Source organism: Pseudophryne corroboree, chromosome 3, assembly GCF_028390025.1.
Source record: "Pseudophryne corroboree isolate aPseCor3 chromosome 3, aPseCor3.hap2, whole genome shotgun sequence".
NCBI classification, from domain to species: Eukaryota; Metazoa; Chordata; class Amphibia; order Anura; family Myobatrachidae; genus Pseudophryne; species Pseudophryne corroboree.
This window is the reverse complement of record NC_086446.1, coordinates 390,885,583-390,904,297: the sequence shown is the minus strand read 5'-3', so window position 1 is coordinate 390,904,297 and position 18,715 is coordinate 390,885,583. Positions and strand designations below refer to the sequence as shown.

Sequence of the window (18,715 nt, the reverse complement as noted above, 5' to 3'; positions counted from 1 at the left end):
CCGTTGAAAGCCCAAACGGGAACGTCTGAAACTGGTAATGACAGTCCTGTACAGCGAATATCAGGTACGCCTGATGAGGAGGATATATGGGGACATGAAGATATGCATCCTTTATGTCGAGTGACACCATAAAATCCCCCCCTTCCAGACTAGAGATCACCACCCGGAGCGATTCCAGTTTGAATTTGAACTTTTTCAAGTACAGGTTTAGGGATTTTAGATTTAAAATGGGCCTGACCGAACCATCCAGCTCGGGACCACGAACAGGGTTGAATAGTACCCTTTCCCCTGTTGGACTAGGGGAACCCTGACAACCACTTGCTGTTGACACAGCTTTTGAATTACAGCTAACACTACTTCCCTCTCTGGGGGAGAAGCTGGCGAGGCCGACTTGAAAAATCGGCGAGGGGGCACCTTTTCGAATTCCAGTTTGTAGCCTTGGAATACAATATCCATCGCCCAAGGATCCACGTCTGACAGAACCCAGACCTGGCTGAAGAGTCGAAGACGTGCCCCCACCGGTGCGGACTCCCTCAGTGGAGCCCCAGCGTCATGCGGTGGATTTAGTAGAAGCCGGGGAGGACTTATGCTACTGGGAACTAGCCGGAGCAGGTGTTCTCTTCCCTCTACCCTTACCTCTGGCGAGAAAAGATGAGCCCCGACCTCTTCTGGGCTTATGCGACCGAAAGGACTGCATCTGATATTGTGGAGTTTTCTTTTGCTGTGGAGGAACAAAAGGCAAAAAGGTAGATTTACCCACGGTAGCTGTGGCAACCAGGTCCGCGAGACCTTCCCCAAATAAAACTTTACCTTTGTAAGGTAAAACCTCCATATGCTTCTTTGAGTCGGCATCACCCGTCCATTGGCGGGTCCACAGGGCTCGCCTAGCAGAAATCGCCATGGCGTTGGCTCTCGAACCTAGCAGCCCAAAGTCTCTTTGAGCGTCCCTCATATATAAGACTGCGTCTTTAATGTGACCTAAGGTCAATAAAATGGTATCCCTGTCTAGGGTATCAAGGTCAGCTGACAAGGTATCTGTCCAAGCTGCAACTGCGCTACATACCCATGCCGATGCTATTGCCGGTCTGAGTAAAGCACCCGTATGCGTATAAATAGATTTTAAAGTAGTTTCCTGTCTGCGATCAGCAGGATCCTTGAGGGCTGCCGTGTCTGGAGATGGTAGCGCCACCTTTTTGGACAGGCGCGTTAAAGCCTTGTTCACCTCAGAATCCGTGTCGGTATCAGTGTCTGCTATTTGGGATAGGGGATGTTTTTGAGACCCAGTCGAAGCCGTAGATTGACTCCCTGCTTTTTCCCTGGACTCTGCTTTGTCCATTCTCTTATGTAATAAGGTCACATTTGCATTTAAAACATTACACATGTCCAACCAATCATGAGTCGGCGTTGCCGACGGAGACACCACAATCATCTGCTCCACCTTAGATGAGCCTTCCACATCAGACATGCCGACACACTCGTACCGACACCCCCACACACACACAGGGATATAGTTATAAGGAGACACTTCCCCAATAAGGCCCTTTGGAGAGAGAGTATGCCAGCACACACCCAGCGCCAACTGACACTGGAAACAATTTCCCAGATAATATAGCGCTTTTTATATAATTAACTGTGTAATACACTCACTGCGCCTTACAAGTGCCCCCTCCCTCTTTTCAGCCGTGTCACCGTGTTCAGCAGGGGAGAGACCAGGGAGCCAGCTTCTCTGCAGTTCTCTGTCTAGAAAACGGCGCTGGTTAGTGCTGAGGGACCAAGCTCCACCCCCTCCAGCGACGGGCTTCGGTCCTGCTCAAATGTATAAAACTGGCGGGGGATTTTTTAAATTACTGCCTCTGCAGCCCATATACATATAAATGCCAGACTTAGACGTTTTTATTGCAGCCCAGGGCTGCAATTGCAGTTTTGGTAGGGTCCAGGGAGAGGAAAGGTCTGATCCTGACAATATTTCAAAAGTAGAAGCGAAAGGATTAGTAAAGGTATTGAATTTGGGGAGAGGCGAAGACAGAGTTGAGGTGACATCCAGGCAGCAGACATACAGAACAGAGGAGAGCATGGTGTTAAATTTGGAAGGAGAGGTGGCGAGTAACAGAAACTCAAGAGAGAAGACGATAAAGTACAGTTTTGATCAACATGAGTTTGAGAAAATACTGCAACAGCCAGGAGGAGAAAGCAGAGAAGGTGCAATGGGAGATGGGGTATATTTGGGTAGAATCAGCATAAGAGTTCCTATTGGAAACCAAAAGAACCAGAGTAGTTCACCAAAGGAGGTGGTGGGCAGAAAAAAGAAGGAAGGACCCTTGGAGGAATGGGCAGAGGAACAAGACGTAAAAGCAGAGAAAGAACAGTTGCAGAGGTTGGGGCACATTGTAGAATAACCAAATTGAAACAGGCTATTGAGCAATACCTCAGTCCACTACACCTTTTTAGGTCCAGAGCAATATCGATTAGCAAAACATCACACTGTTGTAAGGTTACACAAACTAAACTTAAAACAAAGATACAATAATCATGGTACTAAATCTGCAAAAGTGTGCCACAACTAAATACACATCTTTAAAATAAGAAATAAAGAAGTTAGGAACTTTACTTTAGCAAGCACAGGAGTTTACCTACATTTGTATCCAGAATCCAGCTCAAATGCGTTAATAATTTTCATCAAACCATCGATTAGAAGCTTGAATCTGGGACTTTCCTGAAGGCTTCTATTAAAATAAATAAGATAGATTTGCAAAGGAAAACTGAAAACCAGTGGGTGGAGCTGAGGGGTGGATCACGCACTGAAATTATGAATTGGAAGAAAGGTATTGTGTGCCCTCCGGCAGCCTGCAGAATCAGGACGACAGGAATCTTGTGTGATAGATCTATGGCAGCAAGTCTAAGACTCAGCAATGAGAGTGCAGTAACATGATGCAATATTTGAAAATATCTGACTATCTTCAAACATTAAATACATTTGTGTGGGTCTCTGGTAATGCGAGATACAATTAACGAAAGAGTATTCAGACAACTATTTTATAGGGGGTTTAATAGGGAGGGAATGTAGAATGAAAACGTACACACAACAATGCAGATTCTTAAATAATCCATGATTATATCATGCTGGTAGTTAGAAATTCCTATACTAGAGAGGCATACAACGGTATATCATATCATATCAGATATCCAGGGACAAACTGTCCACCTGAATCCATACTGATTGGTGCTCGAGATCTGAATGCCCTTATACCACATGGATTTAATTAGGGCTCATCTAAATGCCCTGATACCACCAGGTTCTCAAACTCGGTCCTCAGGACCCCACACAGTGCATGTTTTGCAGGTCTCCTCACAGAATCACAAGTGAAATAATTAGTTCCACCTGTGGACCTTTTAAAATGCGTCAGTGAGTAATTAATACACCTGTGCACCTGCAAAACATGCACTGTGTGGGGTCCTGAGGACCGAGTTTGAGAACCTATGAATTAGGGCACAGGTTCTCAAACTCGGTCCTCAGGACCCCACACAGTGCATGTTTTGCAGGTCTCCTCACAGAATCATAAGTGAAATAATTAGCTCCACCTGTGTATCTTTTCAAATGTGTCAGTGAGTAATTAATACACCTGTGCACCTGCTGGGTTACCTGCAAAACATGCACCGTGTGGGGTCCTGAGGACAGAGTTTGAGAACCTATGAATTAGGGTATCTAATTAGCCCCGATGCATTTTCAGATGTTAAAAATGACTGGATATCATGATTTATGATCAATAGTCATTATTGTGGTATCCAATTAGAGCACAGGTTCTCAAACTCGGTCCTCAGGACCCCACACAGTGCATGTTTTGCAGGTAACCCAGCAGGTGCACAGGTGTATTCATTACTCACTGACACATTGTAAAATATCCACAGGTTGAGCTAATTATTTCACTTGTGATTCTGTGAGGAGACCTGGAAAATATGCACCGTGTGGGGTCCTGAGGACAGAGTTTGAGAACCTATGAATTAGAGGCAGTTTTAAATTGGACCTGAAATCGCACGATAACACATAGGGATAAGTTCCCGATCCTATGTGTTATCGCGGCTGCGGTGGATGCTTATCGGGATTATTCGATAAGTGCCGGTATCGGGGGAAAAGGATGCCGGAATCTGGGCTAATAGTATAAAGTATAGGGGGACATGCCAGCATGCACAGCCACTTGCAGTATGCATCACTGACATTGGACATGAGGAGGTATAGGGATATTTACTGATGGCTTAGTACACAATAAAAAAAGCCAAGTCTGTTTTATTTTCAACAAATTTCTGGGTTACAGTTTAATTGACAAATAAATAAGTAAATGTACAATGAAGCTATGCATTAAAAGAAGCAAGTGGCCAGAATTAGGGCTCAGCACCACACAGGAAGGGAAGAGCAGTACCTTTTAGTGATTTCTTTCTTGCACATGGGGCACGGGGCTCGGCCTTTCTTCTTCTTGCTGAGAAGTTGCAACATGCAAAACCTGGGGGACAGGATTCTATGTTACAAACTTAATACAGAGTTCAGGTTTTTTGCAATAACATTAAATTAACTTCTTCAATCTATACTAGCACCAAGATATTTGCAGATTAATGAATACAACGCTCAACACACTTCATTCCATGAGCTACATTTTTAGACTACCAATGAGCATGGATGGTGTCTCGGCAGGTTTGGACATTTCTGCCCTATCTGTTAACACTTTCTTAATTATCGGTTACCTGCGTTGTACATAGAAGCAGGTGTGCGCATAGCTGAGCGATATGCTGCATGTGTGCAGACCCAATAATGGGGGAATGTTTGCTTCTTATGAGAATGTTATAATATAGTCTCAAAAAAAACTATTTTTGAGTAACCCAAAAGTTGTAATGTATGACAATTTGGATACACTACAGATGACTGATTACCTGCCAGACAAAAAAAAATAATAATAATAATACAAAGGCTTTTCATTAGGCAACAGTGACAAACTGTTTGTACACCACAGATCCTTTATTACTCCTACCTCTTTCACATCGCCAAAATAACCCAGTATATTGCCGGTCGATTCTGGTGGAGGTGCAATGTGAAAGGACCAAGTTAAAATATGCTGGGTCGAGCAAATTGGCATTTCATCCCGGTATTAAAGGAGGGTTTTACATGGGTTATTGTAATCTACCATACAGTTAGAAATAGTCTGGCTAATGTGACCTGCAATCACCATACCTGCAGAATATATGGTCACATCTCGTGGCAACAGGCTCCTTCATTAAATCCAAGCTGTTAAAAACAAAAGAAAGTCTCGTCACTCCTGTCCAGATGTGCTTAATTGAAACGATGCAGTGGAGTTAAAATAAATAGAACATTTATCTATAGTAGGATGTGTGTGGGAAAACTTGAAAATGACCTTAAGGAGTTTGAGAATCATGCTAAACAGCAGGGACTGCATGTGTATGGTCGGTTGTAGTCTTGTATGGGCAGCATGGTTGGTGTAATGGTTAGCATTACTGCCTCACAGAGGCCTTAACAGCGTAGTGTTTTTTTAAATATTTGCTCATGAGTGGGTTTTCTGCGGGTACGCTGGTTTCTTGCCACAGTCTCACAAAAAAAACTGGTTGGCTAATTGGCTCACGACAGAATGTAACCCTAATGTTTATATGTGGTAAGGATATAGATGTAAGCTTCACTGTTGCAGGGACAGACGTCAATGGCCATATATTCTCTAAAAAGCGCTACAGGCATGAATGTGTGCTATGAAGAATACATTATATGTTATTAAATGGAATAGTTTTCCTGTTCCTTCAGTTCAATTTCTGCATATGACTACCAGGATCTATACTGCACTTGAGAGGCGGTCTCTTGCATAGGGGTTAAATCTTCAAAGATACTTGGCTTTACCTGCTGGATATCATTATTAGTAGAACTGTATCAAAGTTTATATCTAGCTTCAAACCAGGAAGTATACAGGAGGAGTGTTAACTAAATATTCCTATGATCACTTAAAAAGGTAAGAATAGCTGTTGACAGAAATAAATAATTTATTACATACAAAGTAACATTCAAAATAATATATTCTGTTTTTATTACACTGGCTGTATGCTGTATCAAATTCAATAAAATATATCAAACCACTTGAGCAATAAATGAACTAGATTGTCAATGCACAGGATGATTGAGCACAAATGTAAACAGCTTGGAAATGATTATTAGTAGACAGTTGGTTAAATTTCACTTGCTGTTAGTTCAGAAGACTTCCATATGATGACTTTGCTATTTGCATCTCTCGTGTAAATGTCCAGCTCCTTAGACATGCAGGGAATGTAGAATACACGTGTACAGGTTGAGTATCCCATATCCAAATATTCCGAAATACAGACTTTTTTGAGTGAGACTGAGATAGTGAAACCTTTGTTTTTTGATGGCTCAATGTACACAAACTTTGTTTAATACACAAAGTTGTAAAAAATATTGTATTAAATGACCTTCAGGCTGTGTGCATAAGGTGTATATGAAACATAAATGAATTGTGTGAATGTACACACACTTTGTTTAATGCACAAAGTTATAAAAAATATTGGCTAAAATTAACTTCAGGCTGTGTGGATAAGGTGTATATGAAACATAAATGCATTCTGTGCTTAGACTTAGGCCCCATGGCCATGATATCTCATTATGGGATGCAATTATTCCAAAATACGGAAAAATCCCATATCCAAAATACCTCTGGTCCCAAGCATTTTGGATAAGGGATACTCAACCTGTATTTACAATAGATCCATCGCTTGTGACCCACCGATATAGGGGTCAGGACTTGAAACACTGAACGGTTCACCCTAAAAGGTGTTAAACATTCTCTCTAACACGTTCAGTGTTTCAAGTACTGAGCCCTGGATCGGTGGCTCCCTAGTGGTGGCTGGAGTGGAACTTTTCTGTGAAGGTGCACTATAGGAAGCTACCAGCAGCTGGGAGGAAGCTACCTGGCCTCCCATCTCACACTTGAGTGGACATGCTCTGCTCCCTTTGAAACAATTACCTGGCTAGACATCAAAATCAAATACCTTAATTCACGTTCTAATAACCGACATCCTCAGCTCAACCTCATGCCACCATTTCATTTCTTCATTACGAGACAATGGACCTGATTCAGACCTAATTGCTGGTGTGCGAAATCGCACAGAGGGTGATCAAACTACTGCGCACGCACCGCAATGCGCATCGCCAAACAGCGTCAGGATGTGGAGAAAATTTCAATCGCACGGCTGTTCGCAAAGTGATTGACAGTAAATAGGATTTTAATTACCTACCGGTAAATCCTTTTCTCGTAGGCTATAAGGGTTATTGGGGAATCTAGTACGATGGGGTATAGACGGGATCCAAAGGAGCCAGTGCACTTTAAATTTCTTCAACTGGGTGTGCTGGCTCCTCCCCTCTATGCCCCCTCCCACAGGCAGTAATAGGTAAAAACGTCCCCGAAGGAGAAAGGACATATATGAGAGAAGGAAATATGATTACAGAGTGGTGAGATTTACACACCAGCACACCACTAACATATAAAAACCAGCAACGGCTGGTAACAACAGCTGAACAGGTAACCATATAACAAGAACCTGCAGAAAAGTGAACGCACTGAGGCGTGCGCCCAATATTCCTTATGGACTACGAGAAAAGGATTTACTGGTAGGTAATTAAAATCCTATTTTCTCTAGCATCCATAAGGGATATTGGCCCTCATTCCAAAATGATCGTTCGCTGGTTAATTTTAGCAGCCGTGCAAACGCTATGCCGCCACCCACTGGGGAGTGTATTTTAGCTTAGCAGAAGTGCGAACGCATGTGCAGCCGAGCTCTGCAAAAACAGTTTGTGCAGTTTCTGAGTAGCTCTAAACCTACTCAGCGCTTGCGATCACTTCAGCCTATTCGTGTCCGGATTTGGCGTCATACACCCGCCCGGCCACGCCTGCGTTTCTGCAAACACTCCATGAAAACGGTCAGTTGACACCCAGAAACGCCCCCTTCCTGTCAATCTTCTTGCGGCCGACAGTGCGACTGAAAATTTCGCTAGAACCTGTGCACAACCACAACGGGCTTTGTACCCGTACATTGCACGTGCGCACTGCGGTGCATACGCATGCGCAGAAATGCCAATTTTTTGCCTGATTGCTGCGCTGCGAAAAACGGCAGCTAGCGATCAATTCAGAATGACCCGCATTGGGGAATCTAGTGCGATGGCGACGTCCCAAAGCTTCCAGAATGGACAGGAACGTGCGGAGACTGCTGCAGCACTGCCTGCCCAAACTGGGTATCCTCTTTGGCCAGGGTATCAAACTGGTAGAACTTCACAAAAAAAAAAGTGTTCTTCCTCGACCAGGTAATAGCTCGGCATAGGAGTAAGGTCGCGACTCCACAGGCAGCCGCCCAGGAAGAACCCACTGATCTCGTAGAGTAGGCCTTCAGAGACTTAGGAACAGGTAGGGATGCCGACACATAGACCTGTTGGATAGTAAGCCTAATCCAACGAGCAATGGACTGCTTTGAAGCAGGACAACCCTTTTTCTGTGCATCATAGAGCACAACAAAGAATCCTTCTTTCTGATCCAAGCCGTTCTCTTGACATAGATCTTCAAGGTTCGCACAGCATCCAATGTCTCCCGAGGAGCAGACGCGCCAGAACTGGACGGAATCACAATAGGCTGATTCAAGTGAAACGCAGAGACCACCTTCGGCAGGATCTGATGTCTAGTCCGGAGCTCTGCTCTGTCTTCATAAAAGACCAAGTAGGGACTTTTACACGACAAGGCCCCAAATTCTGAGACACGTCGAGCAGAAGCAAAGGCCAGTAACCTCACAGTTTTCCACGTGAGGTCCACTATCATCAGAGGATCAAACCAGGAGGACACTATATTCAGATACCAGGGTGCCGTAGGTGGCACAAAAGGGAGGTTGTATGTGGAGTACCCCTTGCAAGAAAGTCTGAACTTCTGGCTAAACTGCCAATTTCTTCTGGAAGAAAATGGAGAGGGCTGAAATCTGGGCCTTACTGGAACCTAGACGTAAGCCCTTATCCACACCAATCTGCAGAAAACGAAGAAACGTCCCAAGTGAAACTCAGCAGGTGGATACGTGCGCTCCTCGCACCAAGAGGGACATATCTCCTCCAGATATAATGCTGGTGTTTTGACGTCACCGGTTTTCTTGCCCGAACCATGGTAGCAATAACCTTTTTGGAAAGGCCCTTGTGAGCTAGGATGTTCCGCTCAACCTCCATGCCGTCAAACTAAGTCGTCTTAAGTCCGGGTAGACGAACGATCCTTGTTGAAGATCGCTTCTTAGTGGTAGAGGCCAAGGGTCTTCGACGGACATGTCCAGAAGATTTGCGTACCATGCCCTCCGAGGCCAATCTGGGGAAATCAGAATTGCCTGGACTCTTTAATTCCTGATTCGCTTTAGCACCCTTGGGAGTAACGGAATCGAAGGAAACATGTAGACCAGCTGGTAAGGCCAAGGCGACGCCAATGGATCCACTGCCCTCACCTGAGGGTCCCTTGTTCGCGAGCAATTCCAGGGAAGTTTCTTGTTGAGAAGAGAAGCCATCATGTCCATCTGCAGGCAGCCCCACCGGTTGATGACCTGCTGGTGGAGACCCCACTCCCCCGGGTGGAGATCGTGACGACAGCCGAAATGAAGTTTGCTGACATGGCTCTTGCATTTTTTTCAGCCCAGAAGATTGTCTTTGACACCTCTTGCATGCAGGCTCTGCTTTTTGTCCCTCCTTGTCGATTGATGTATGCCACCGCCGTGGCATTGTCCGACTGTACCTGGATCGTGTGATCCGTGAGCAGAGGAGAGGCCTGAAGCAGAGCATTGTAGATCGGCCGAAGTTCCAGAATGTTGATCGGAACAAGGCTTTCGTGGGCTGACCACCTGCCCTGGAACGGCGCCCCTTGGGTGACAGCTCCGCACCCCCTTAGACGCGCATCCGTCGTGAGGAGGGTCCAATCCTGAAACCCGAAACTCTAGCCTTCCAGGAGATTGGAGGACTGTAGCCACCACAGGATGGAAATCCTTGCCCTGAGGTGAAAGCCGAATCATCCGGAGCATCTGTAGATGTGATCCAGACCACTTGCTCAGGAGTACCAACTGAAACGTTCTGGCATGGAACCTCCCATACTGGATCGCCTCGTATGAGACGACCATCTTTCCCAACAATCTTATGCAAAGATGGATGGACACTCGAGTAGGTCGGAGCACCATGCGGACCATCTCCTGAAGTGTTCTCGTCTTGTTCTCTGGTAGACACACCTTCTGGGCCACAGTATCCAACAACATCACCAGGAACAGGAGCTTCTGAGTTGGCTCCAGGTGGGACTTCCGTAAGTTGAGAATCCACCCATGGTGTGACAGAAGTTGGACAGTGCGGTCGATATGGAGCAACAAAAGCTCCCAGGATCTTGCTTTTATCAGAAGATCGTCTAGGTAAGAGACAACATTGACCCACTGACCCAGAGTTGAAACATCATCTCCGCCATCACCTTTCTCAATACCCTTGAGACTGTAGACATCCCGAAGGGCAGTGACTGAAATTGGAAGTGATTGTCCAGAAGGGCAAACCGCAGGTACGCCTGATGAGGCGGCCAAATTGGAATATGGAGGTAGATGTCCTTGATATCCAAGTAGACCATGAATTCCTGTTCTTCCAGGCCCACAATCACTGCTTGCAAAGATTTCATTTTGAACTTGAACACTTTCAAAAAGGATTCAAAGATTTTAAATTCAAAATGGGTCTTACCGAACCATCCGGTTTCGGCACCACAAACAGGTTGGCGTAAAACCCCTTGCCGCGTTGCGGTATTGGTACTGGAACAATGACGTGGGACTGGACCAACTTCTGGATGGCCTGTTGCAATGTAACTTGCATAGCCTCCAAAACTGGTAAGCTTGATTTGAAAAATCGTTGGGGAGGAGTACTGTTGAACTCCAGCTTGTAGCCCTGAGAAACGAGATTTCTGACCCAGGTATCCTGGCAGGAAGTGATGTAGTCAAGCGCCCACCTCGAGATCCCCATGGGGTGGGTGGGCACCGCCATGTTGAGGCCCTGGCGGAAGCAGAAGCGGTGGACTATTCCTGGGAGCTGGTGCTTGCAGGCTTTCTGGACTTACCTCTGGTGCCTCTAGTCGCATTGGAGGCACCTCTGGCCTTAGATCAAAATCTGTGAGACCGAAAGGACTGGACAGACAGCCCTGGGTAGGAGCGTCTCGCAGGTGAAGCCCCGGGGGGGGGGGGGGGGGGAAACGTGGATTTCCCAGCAGTAACTTTGGAAATTCAGGTATCCAAGTCAACCCCAAAAAGCCATTCTCCAGAAAAGGGAAGGGATTCCACACTACATTTGGATTCTGCGTCCGCAATCCACTGACGCAACCAAAAGGCCCCACGTACCGACACTGCCACGGCAGAAGTCCTAGTATTAATGTTGCCCATTTCCTTGAGCGCATCACAGAGGACACGTGTAGTGTCCTGAATGTGTTTTATGAGGGTCACCACAGTGACCAAGGGCATATCGCCCGAGAGGCCCCCTTGAATTTCAGTGGCCCAGGAATGAATGGCATGGGTCATCCAGCAACCTGCAATGACCGGCCTTTTATGCTACACCTGCTGCTATGTAAATAGATTTGAGTGTAGTCTCTATCTTCCTATCCCCAGGATCCTTCATGGTAAAGGAGCCCGGGGCAGGCAGCACCGCCTTTTTGGACAGGCGAGAAACTGATACATCAACTCCAGGGGATTCCTCCCAAAATTTTCTACCTCCATGAGCAATTGGGAAAAAGCGCAAAAAAATTTTTGGGACACTTGGAATTTTTTGTCTGGATTTTTCCAGGCCAGCTTGAATAAGTCATCTAACTCTGAAGAATCAGGGAAAGTGACATTAGGCTTGTTTTGTATAAAGAAAAACGACTGCTGTAATGCAGCGTCCTCTAGAGGGAGCTTTAACACGTCCCATATAGCCAGAATTAGGGGTTCAATACCCTGAGCAGAATCGGGATCCCCACTAACGGGATCCAAGCCATCCCTATTCTCCTGTATATCATCATCTGTATCAGAGAGTAGTGCAGGTAAACCATGCTTTTGTGGACCTGCATGACAGAATGAGGGCTGTGCTGCATCTGCCCTAGCAGCTAAATCTGCAACAGCTTGTTGTAGTAGCTGAGTCTTATGTCATCCCAGCTCACTGCTAATGTACAGATGACATCACAGTTTTAAGAGGCCCTAACCGGTGGGGCTCTGGACCCTCTCCCCCAGCCCCTTCACAGATTTGTGAAGATTGGCTGCATTGTTCACAGGAAACAGAAACAGATGACAATAGAGAAAATTTGATGTGGCATACACTGCACAGCTTGTGTTTACCAATGTTTCACAGTAAGCATAACATACACACAGACAGTTATATTGCAAGCCTGCCCTACTGTATGTGAGAGGAGACACAGAGAGAAGTACACCAGCACACCCGTAGCTGTACAGCCCCAGTGAGGCCGTCAGCTCACTAGATTACAGAAAACACTAACAAATCCTGTTTTAAATAGGACCCAGATAGTGTACACTAGCGGCTCTCCTCCTTTGCTATACCCTGTACCAGATATCCAGCGTGGCTGAGGAGTCAGGAAGCGCTGTGTGCTGAGAATGGCTACAGTAAGCAGAGGAAGGCACCAAAACGCCTCAGGTCCTGCTCTGATATAGCTCCGCCCCCTCCAGTGGTGCTGTCGTTCCATTGATATATTATACTGCCAAAGTCTCCATATAGCTTGAAAACCTCACAACAAGTGCTAGTCAAAGCCTTTTTGAGCCAGTCTACATGGGGGATCTTAGCAGGACCCCCTGGGAGGGTCCCGTAAGCCACGCCCATGTTCAGCTGCACCGTAAACCGGTGTGTACTCACCACGAATGTCACCTTCAAGCAGCGTTAGGGGTGTGCAGCGTGCTGCAGCTGTGATAGCCAAGGCGCAGTGCCCCGCTGAACAACAACCCCTCAGGACTGTGGTTCTGCAGCGGGGAAGCGGCTATGCACCTCGTAAGGCCAGTGATCGCTCCCCTCCCCCTAACTCCCACGGTGCAGGTATGCGGTTGCCCATACAGCATACTGAAAATAAAACAGAAAACAAACAGAAAAAAGAAATAGAAGGAAACTCTCTGGAGCTCAGAGATGTGCATCCACTCCTGAGGGCACTTTTTTCTAAACTGCCTGTGGGAGAGGTCAGAGGGGAAGAGCCAGCACATCCAGTTGAAGAAATTTAAAGTGCACTGGCTCCTTTGGACCCTGTCTATGCCCCATCGTACTAGATTCCCCAATATCCCTTATGGATGCTAGAGAAAGGAGGTTTGTGGGTGGTAACTGGACTTTTTTTGGAAGTATCTGGAGAAATGCAGGCTTTCCCAAGCGTTTTCAGGACGGGTGTGTGACATCAGCTCCGGCCCCGATAGGCCTGATTTCTTCGCACTGGAGGAGTAAGTATTGAGCCATGCACAGAATGGGAAAAACATTAGATGGCAAGTATGATGCGAATAATTTTCCAGCTGTCCACTGACTGAGGGGAATTTTCTCACAGCGTAAACATGAAGTCGCACACTTGCACGGGGCGAATATTCACTCTGCCTGGGCGGGGACTATCTGATCGCAGGACAGTGTCATTTGCAGTACAGCGATAAGGTCTGAATCAGGCCCTATGTACTGAAGCAGATTTGTCTCTCGTTTATGATTACCCTTATTTTGAACTCTCCTGGGTTTCTTCAGGCCTTGGCTCTGTCTCACTACTATAAGAGGTGTCAAAGTCAGAAAAATGTCTCAATGCACGTTGCCATATTTGCACCGCACACTGGTCCGTGCTGCGCATGCGTACGCTCTCCCGTGGAAGCGCATACCCGCAATAGCGTGCACTCGCACGCGCAGTATGCGCATTTACGGTAGAGTTTATGTGATCGTAGCGTGCGACTCATTAGTTACAAATGTTCACAATTAATGTAGTTTATAGATCATGATCCCTTTGATAGTTTCTGTAAGTTTGGTTAAAGTACAATGTCCCAGAGCTGAGGAATCCCTCTTTGCATCGTACGAAGGGTCTAACAGGAATCATACTGCAGTGTTTGGTACCCATCGGAAGAGTATTTAATTAGCAATATTCCGGTGTTGGTTTGGAGCGTATTAATCGCTCGTGCGAATAGTTATGGACATAAGAAGTTTATGTCCATTTCTATGATTTACACATACTCAGGTATGCGGCGGGAAACCCAGTTTCCCACCCACCTGAGCTGTTGGAAATAGTCACAGCCCACCTGTATGAATCACCCTATGACCTTTTGTTATGATGCAGGGCCGAATTCCTTCGGCCAATGGACAATGGGATTGTAGGACCAGGAGATTGCATTGTGTGTGGAGCATAAATAGGCAGGCCGACCACATCCAGCTCTCACTCTCTCATCAACGGTTATCTGCTGATAATCGGGAGCTGGATATCGAGGCGCTGGCGATCATACCCTTTGTGCGTAAGTTCTCTCCATAATCATTGTCTTTCTGCGAGCCAATCTCTCTCTCTCTCTCTCTCTATCTCTCTCTCTCCTCTTTTCTCTTAAATACCTTATAGTATTATAGTATTGTATCGTATTGCATTTAGGTCGGTGTAGTATTGTCTTTTTGTATTTATTGTTTAGTTCTGTGGTTAGGAAGTCTCTGTTATATTGTAGTGTATCATATGTACTGTTATCCCCTTTTACAAGTATATTAGACATAATACAGTTAATAGGCCTTGGAAACCTAAACCAGTATCTGTGTATTTTCTATAGTGATAAGTGTTCATTTGAGCGTCGGTGACGCTCATGCAGCTTTGTAGATAGTCAGGTTACACAAGGTTGCACTTACACCCTGTACTCACATTAAGGTATTCAGTGTATTTCATTGGTATAAGGTTTTAACATAAAGGTATAGTGTTGTGAGCGTCTGCATCGCTGGTGACCCCCTCGTGGTCTCTAGCGTACGCTACGTTACAGCGAATCTTTCCCCTAGACATAACCAATAACGTGTCCTGTGATCCCTGGGCCGTGAGCGAACGTGACGCCTGAGCGTCTCGCCTACGGCTGAGCGATCGTTACGCAACTAGCGTACCATTACGGTACTTCTTAAGTAAACAGCGTACAGTGTTCTTAGCTTCATAAAGGGTTGTTTATACGACAAAGGAATTTAGCATTGTCAATTGCGGGCTCGTCCGGTCCTTTTCACATCTGCACTAGGTAGATCAGCAGACATTATCCCCCAGCAAAAGGGTGGGAGGTTGTCTCGCAGTTGCTGACGGGATAAGCGTCTGCTTCGCTTAGATAAAGAGTGCTGAAGGAACCCGGTAACCGGAAGTAAGAACAAAACGCTTGTGTCTTTTTAAAACTGTTTTATTTTTCGTTTGTCTTGCGTACGCATACATATCTGCATTTCTTTTCACTTGTGTATTTCATTTTTTCGTATATCACTATTCCTGTCTGCCAAATTTTATAGTTGATAGAAAGTGCTAAAAAGAGATTTGCTGTTATTTAATAGTAGAGGTGATAGTTAAAGTATAGAACAAACACACGGTTTGTCTGAGATACAAGGCAGTCAGTGTGGATTGCGGTAGATGATCAGGGATCACCTACATTGATAAATAAATATATTGTGTTACGGTGGATCCTTTGCATTGCGTACACGTGTCGCTAACAAAGACTAGCGTACGCAATCCAAAGGCAGACGCACGCAGCGTTCATTACGCAACGTAGCGTCCGGTTACGCTCACGTAGCTCAAGTCACGAAAAAGTTGAATTAGCGCAAAGCGATAATTAGCGCAAGGCGATAATTAACGCACAGCGGTAGATAACGCGAAGCGGTAAATAACGCAAATCTATTTTTGGGAAAAATCTGAAATTTAGTTTAACAGATCCTGCTCCTAATTGGTAACACTCTTGGCCTGAAGACAATTTCTGCGCAGAAATAGATATAGAAACAAAGTGTACATGTGTTGAGTGAGTGTGTTTTGTATACAAAAGTTTATATAACTTTAAGGTGGAACCAAAAGGAAAGCCGGGTACTCGTCAAGGGACATACGTGTAAGTGACATATACGGTGGCCAGGGAGGCATCCCTGGTTAAATAATATTTGAGCATTAGAGTATAGCGGACCATAAGGTAACAAGACCAGGAGGTCATAAGGTAACAAGACCAGGAGGTCATAAGGTAAAAAGGTCCGCTATAAAAGTCCAGTGGCACAACGCCTGGGGTGTTGGTGCAGAACCCATATAGGCCATAAGCTCTTGCTGAAGGAATCGCGGCCGGAAACATCGATTCCATTGGTCTTTCAGTACATGACAAATAGTGCTCGTGTACTGAACGATTGGACCGCACGTAATTGTGTGCAGTAGTTAGTAATCTGACCTAATACCATTAGAGTAAAGTGGTCACAAACGCTATTTGTACATTCTGACGTGATTTGTGTAATTTTTTATTTTTGGAAGGGAAGTTCGCTGGTCACTCAGGAACTATCTAACAACCCCACCTTTACTGGAAAGAGTAAGTGTCCTGCGGGTAACCCTCATATGTTCCAGTAAACTGAAGGTTCCATAGGGGCCCTGTATCGAGTACGCCAGCACCACGTCGGTGTGATCAGGTCGTATTGGTCGAGGTGGGCGAGTGAGTGGGGTACTCGGTAAACCGCCACCGCCGGCCTACTGTGGAGTAATTTGGTTGTCTGAAAAGGCTTGCTGAAAACCTTGATACAGAGATCCAAGGAGGACTAAGCAACACCTGCAGACTATGGGGGCCAGTTGCTCAGGTAGGGGGCGATCAACCCTGGTTCAGGTTGATTCTGTGAACCGACCAGTTGGGTCGGCACGATATGTAATGTGTGAAAAATATGGAATTCACACCGAATCTTTATGTGATGAATGGGAGAGAATGACTGTACAAGACAGGGACAAATTCCCAAGAATAGGTAGCTTCAGTCCAGAAGTGTTACAAAATTTAAGGAGAAGGATATGTCTCGTAAAATCAGCAAAGAGACGAATTCAGCATCATGATTATTTACAGTTATGGCACCAGGAAGGTGAGATACAGAGAGGTTTGGCTCTGGCGGCAGGATCTGGGGCAGTCAGGAAGTTGATTGCCACAGCTCCTCCCCCACCATACATTGCAGGAGAAAAGTTGATTGCGGAGAGAAACGCACTGGGTTGTAAAACACAAACTCTTAGTAACACTGTAAATGTTAATGATGTTAACCAAATAACTCATGCAAGTATTAACCCGTGCAAGATGTACCCTGTTTTGAACCTTCCTCAGGAGTGTGATCAAGAAGACGATTCAGCAACAATTTCAGCTCTCTCTCTTGCAGCCACCATAGCAGAGACCACAGTAGGCACAGCGACACCCACGAGATTAGTGAAAGCCCCTAGCGGAGGGATAGGTGAGGTCGTGTCAACGGGTAAGTACGGCACCATGCACTACACTGAAACAATTGTACCACAACAAGCTGTAGAATCTACACAGGAAGAGGCTGTTAGAATTGCTCCTGTAAGGGTAATAGCAGTCCCCAATGGAAAAACAGATGTCTCTGGAGCCACTCCCATAAGGAACATTGCCATGTACACTCCATTTTCCAGAATGGAATTAAGAACAATAGTGTCCGAATTTCCTGACCCCAGGAAGGATTTAGTTGCTAGCCAAAAATACATCAGGGATTTAGGTAACACGGTAGAACCCAACAACAAGGATTGGCAGATACTGCTAAGAGCTTGTTTACCTTCCAATGTTGATGCAACTCAGTTTTTAGCTGATTGTGCATTGGATAAAGATGTACCGCTTACAGACGTGTACAACAAGGATAATGTAAAAAGGATAAATTTACAGCTAAAAGAGTATTTCCCAGCCGTTGTCAAATGGAATAAAATATTTTCCATTAAGCAAAAGGAGTCCGAAACGGCAACAGAATATTTTCACCGGGCACTATTAGAAATGGCAAAGTACACTGGTATAGAAGACATTAAGACCAACCCAAACGATCGAGAAGTAGCAGTATCTGTACTGATGGATGGTTTGAAAGAAACATTAAAAGCTAGGGTACAGACCACGCAGCCATGTTGGCGAGGTCTGTCAGTGTCCACCTTGAGAGAGGCTGCTATTGATCACGACAGAAACATCACTAGGCACAGGGAATCGCAAAGTGATAAGTTGATGTCCGTAAGTATACAGGCGCTGACCACAAGGCAGCCTGCGTATGTACCACCGAATCCTGTGGGTAAGGCAAGTGTAATAACATGTTTTTCTTGTAACAGACCGGGACACTTTGCACGAGAATGTAGAACAAAGAATGTACAAAGATCTTTTCAACCCCCTAGACAACAACACAACACACGACATTGGGAGCAGGGTCCACAGAGGCGGAGTTTTGAGCCACATACAGGGGAAACAAAAAGATATCCCCCAAACAGAGACTGGCATGCCTCTGGTAGTTCCCAGCTAACTCCCTCACAAGTAGTTGCTGCCAGCGGGATTCAGGGAGGTCAGCATACCCAATAGGGGTGTGGCCATACCTGTAATCTGCAGCCAGTTAAGTTGATTGCTAGTCTTGGAAACGAACCAGAAATTGCAATCAATGTAGCTGGTAAAACTTTAAACTTTCTTGTAGACACAGGGGCGGCCAAGTCAGTGATAAATTCGACAGTGGGCATGA

General features: G+C 45.6%; 1 protein-coding gene across 3 annotated transcripts in view; it reads right to left on the bottom strand.

Moving 5' to 3' along the window:
* The window catches only part of BRCA1 (BRCA1 DNA repair associated), a 373,734-nt gene that overhangs the window by 269,281 nt on the left and 85,738 nt on the right, over positions 1-18,715 (bottom strand). For all 3 annotated transcript variants that reach the window (XM_063960072.1, XM_063960070.1, XM_063960071.1), the window contains exons 3-5: positions 5,219-5,272; positions 4,416-4,496; positions 2,635-2,723 (exon numbers count right to left, since the gene is read on the bottom strand). In XM_063960072.1, the coding sequence (XP_063816142.1) occupies positions 2,635-2,723; positions 4,416-4,496; positions 5,219-5,272 (224 nt within the window). The remainder of the gene's footprint in view (positions 1-2,634; positions 2,724-4,415; positions 4,497-5,218; positions 5,273-18,715) is intronic.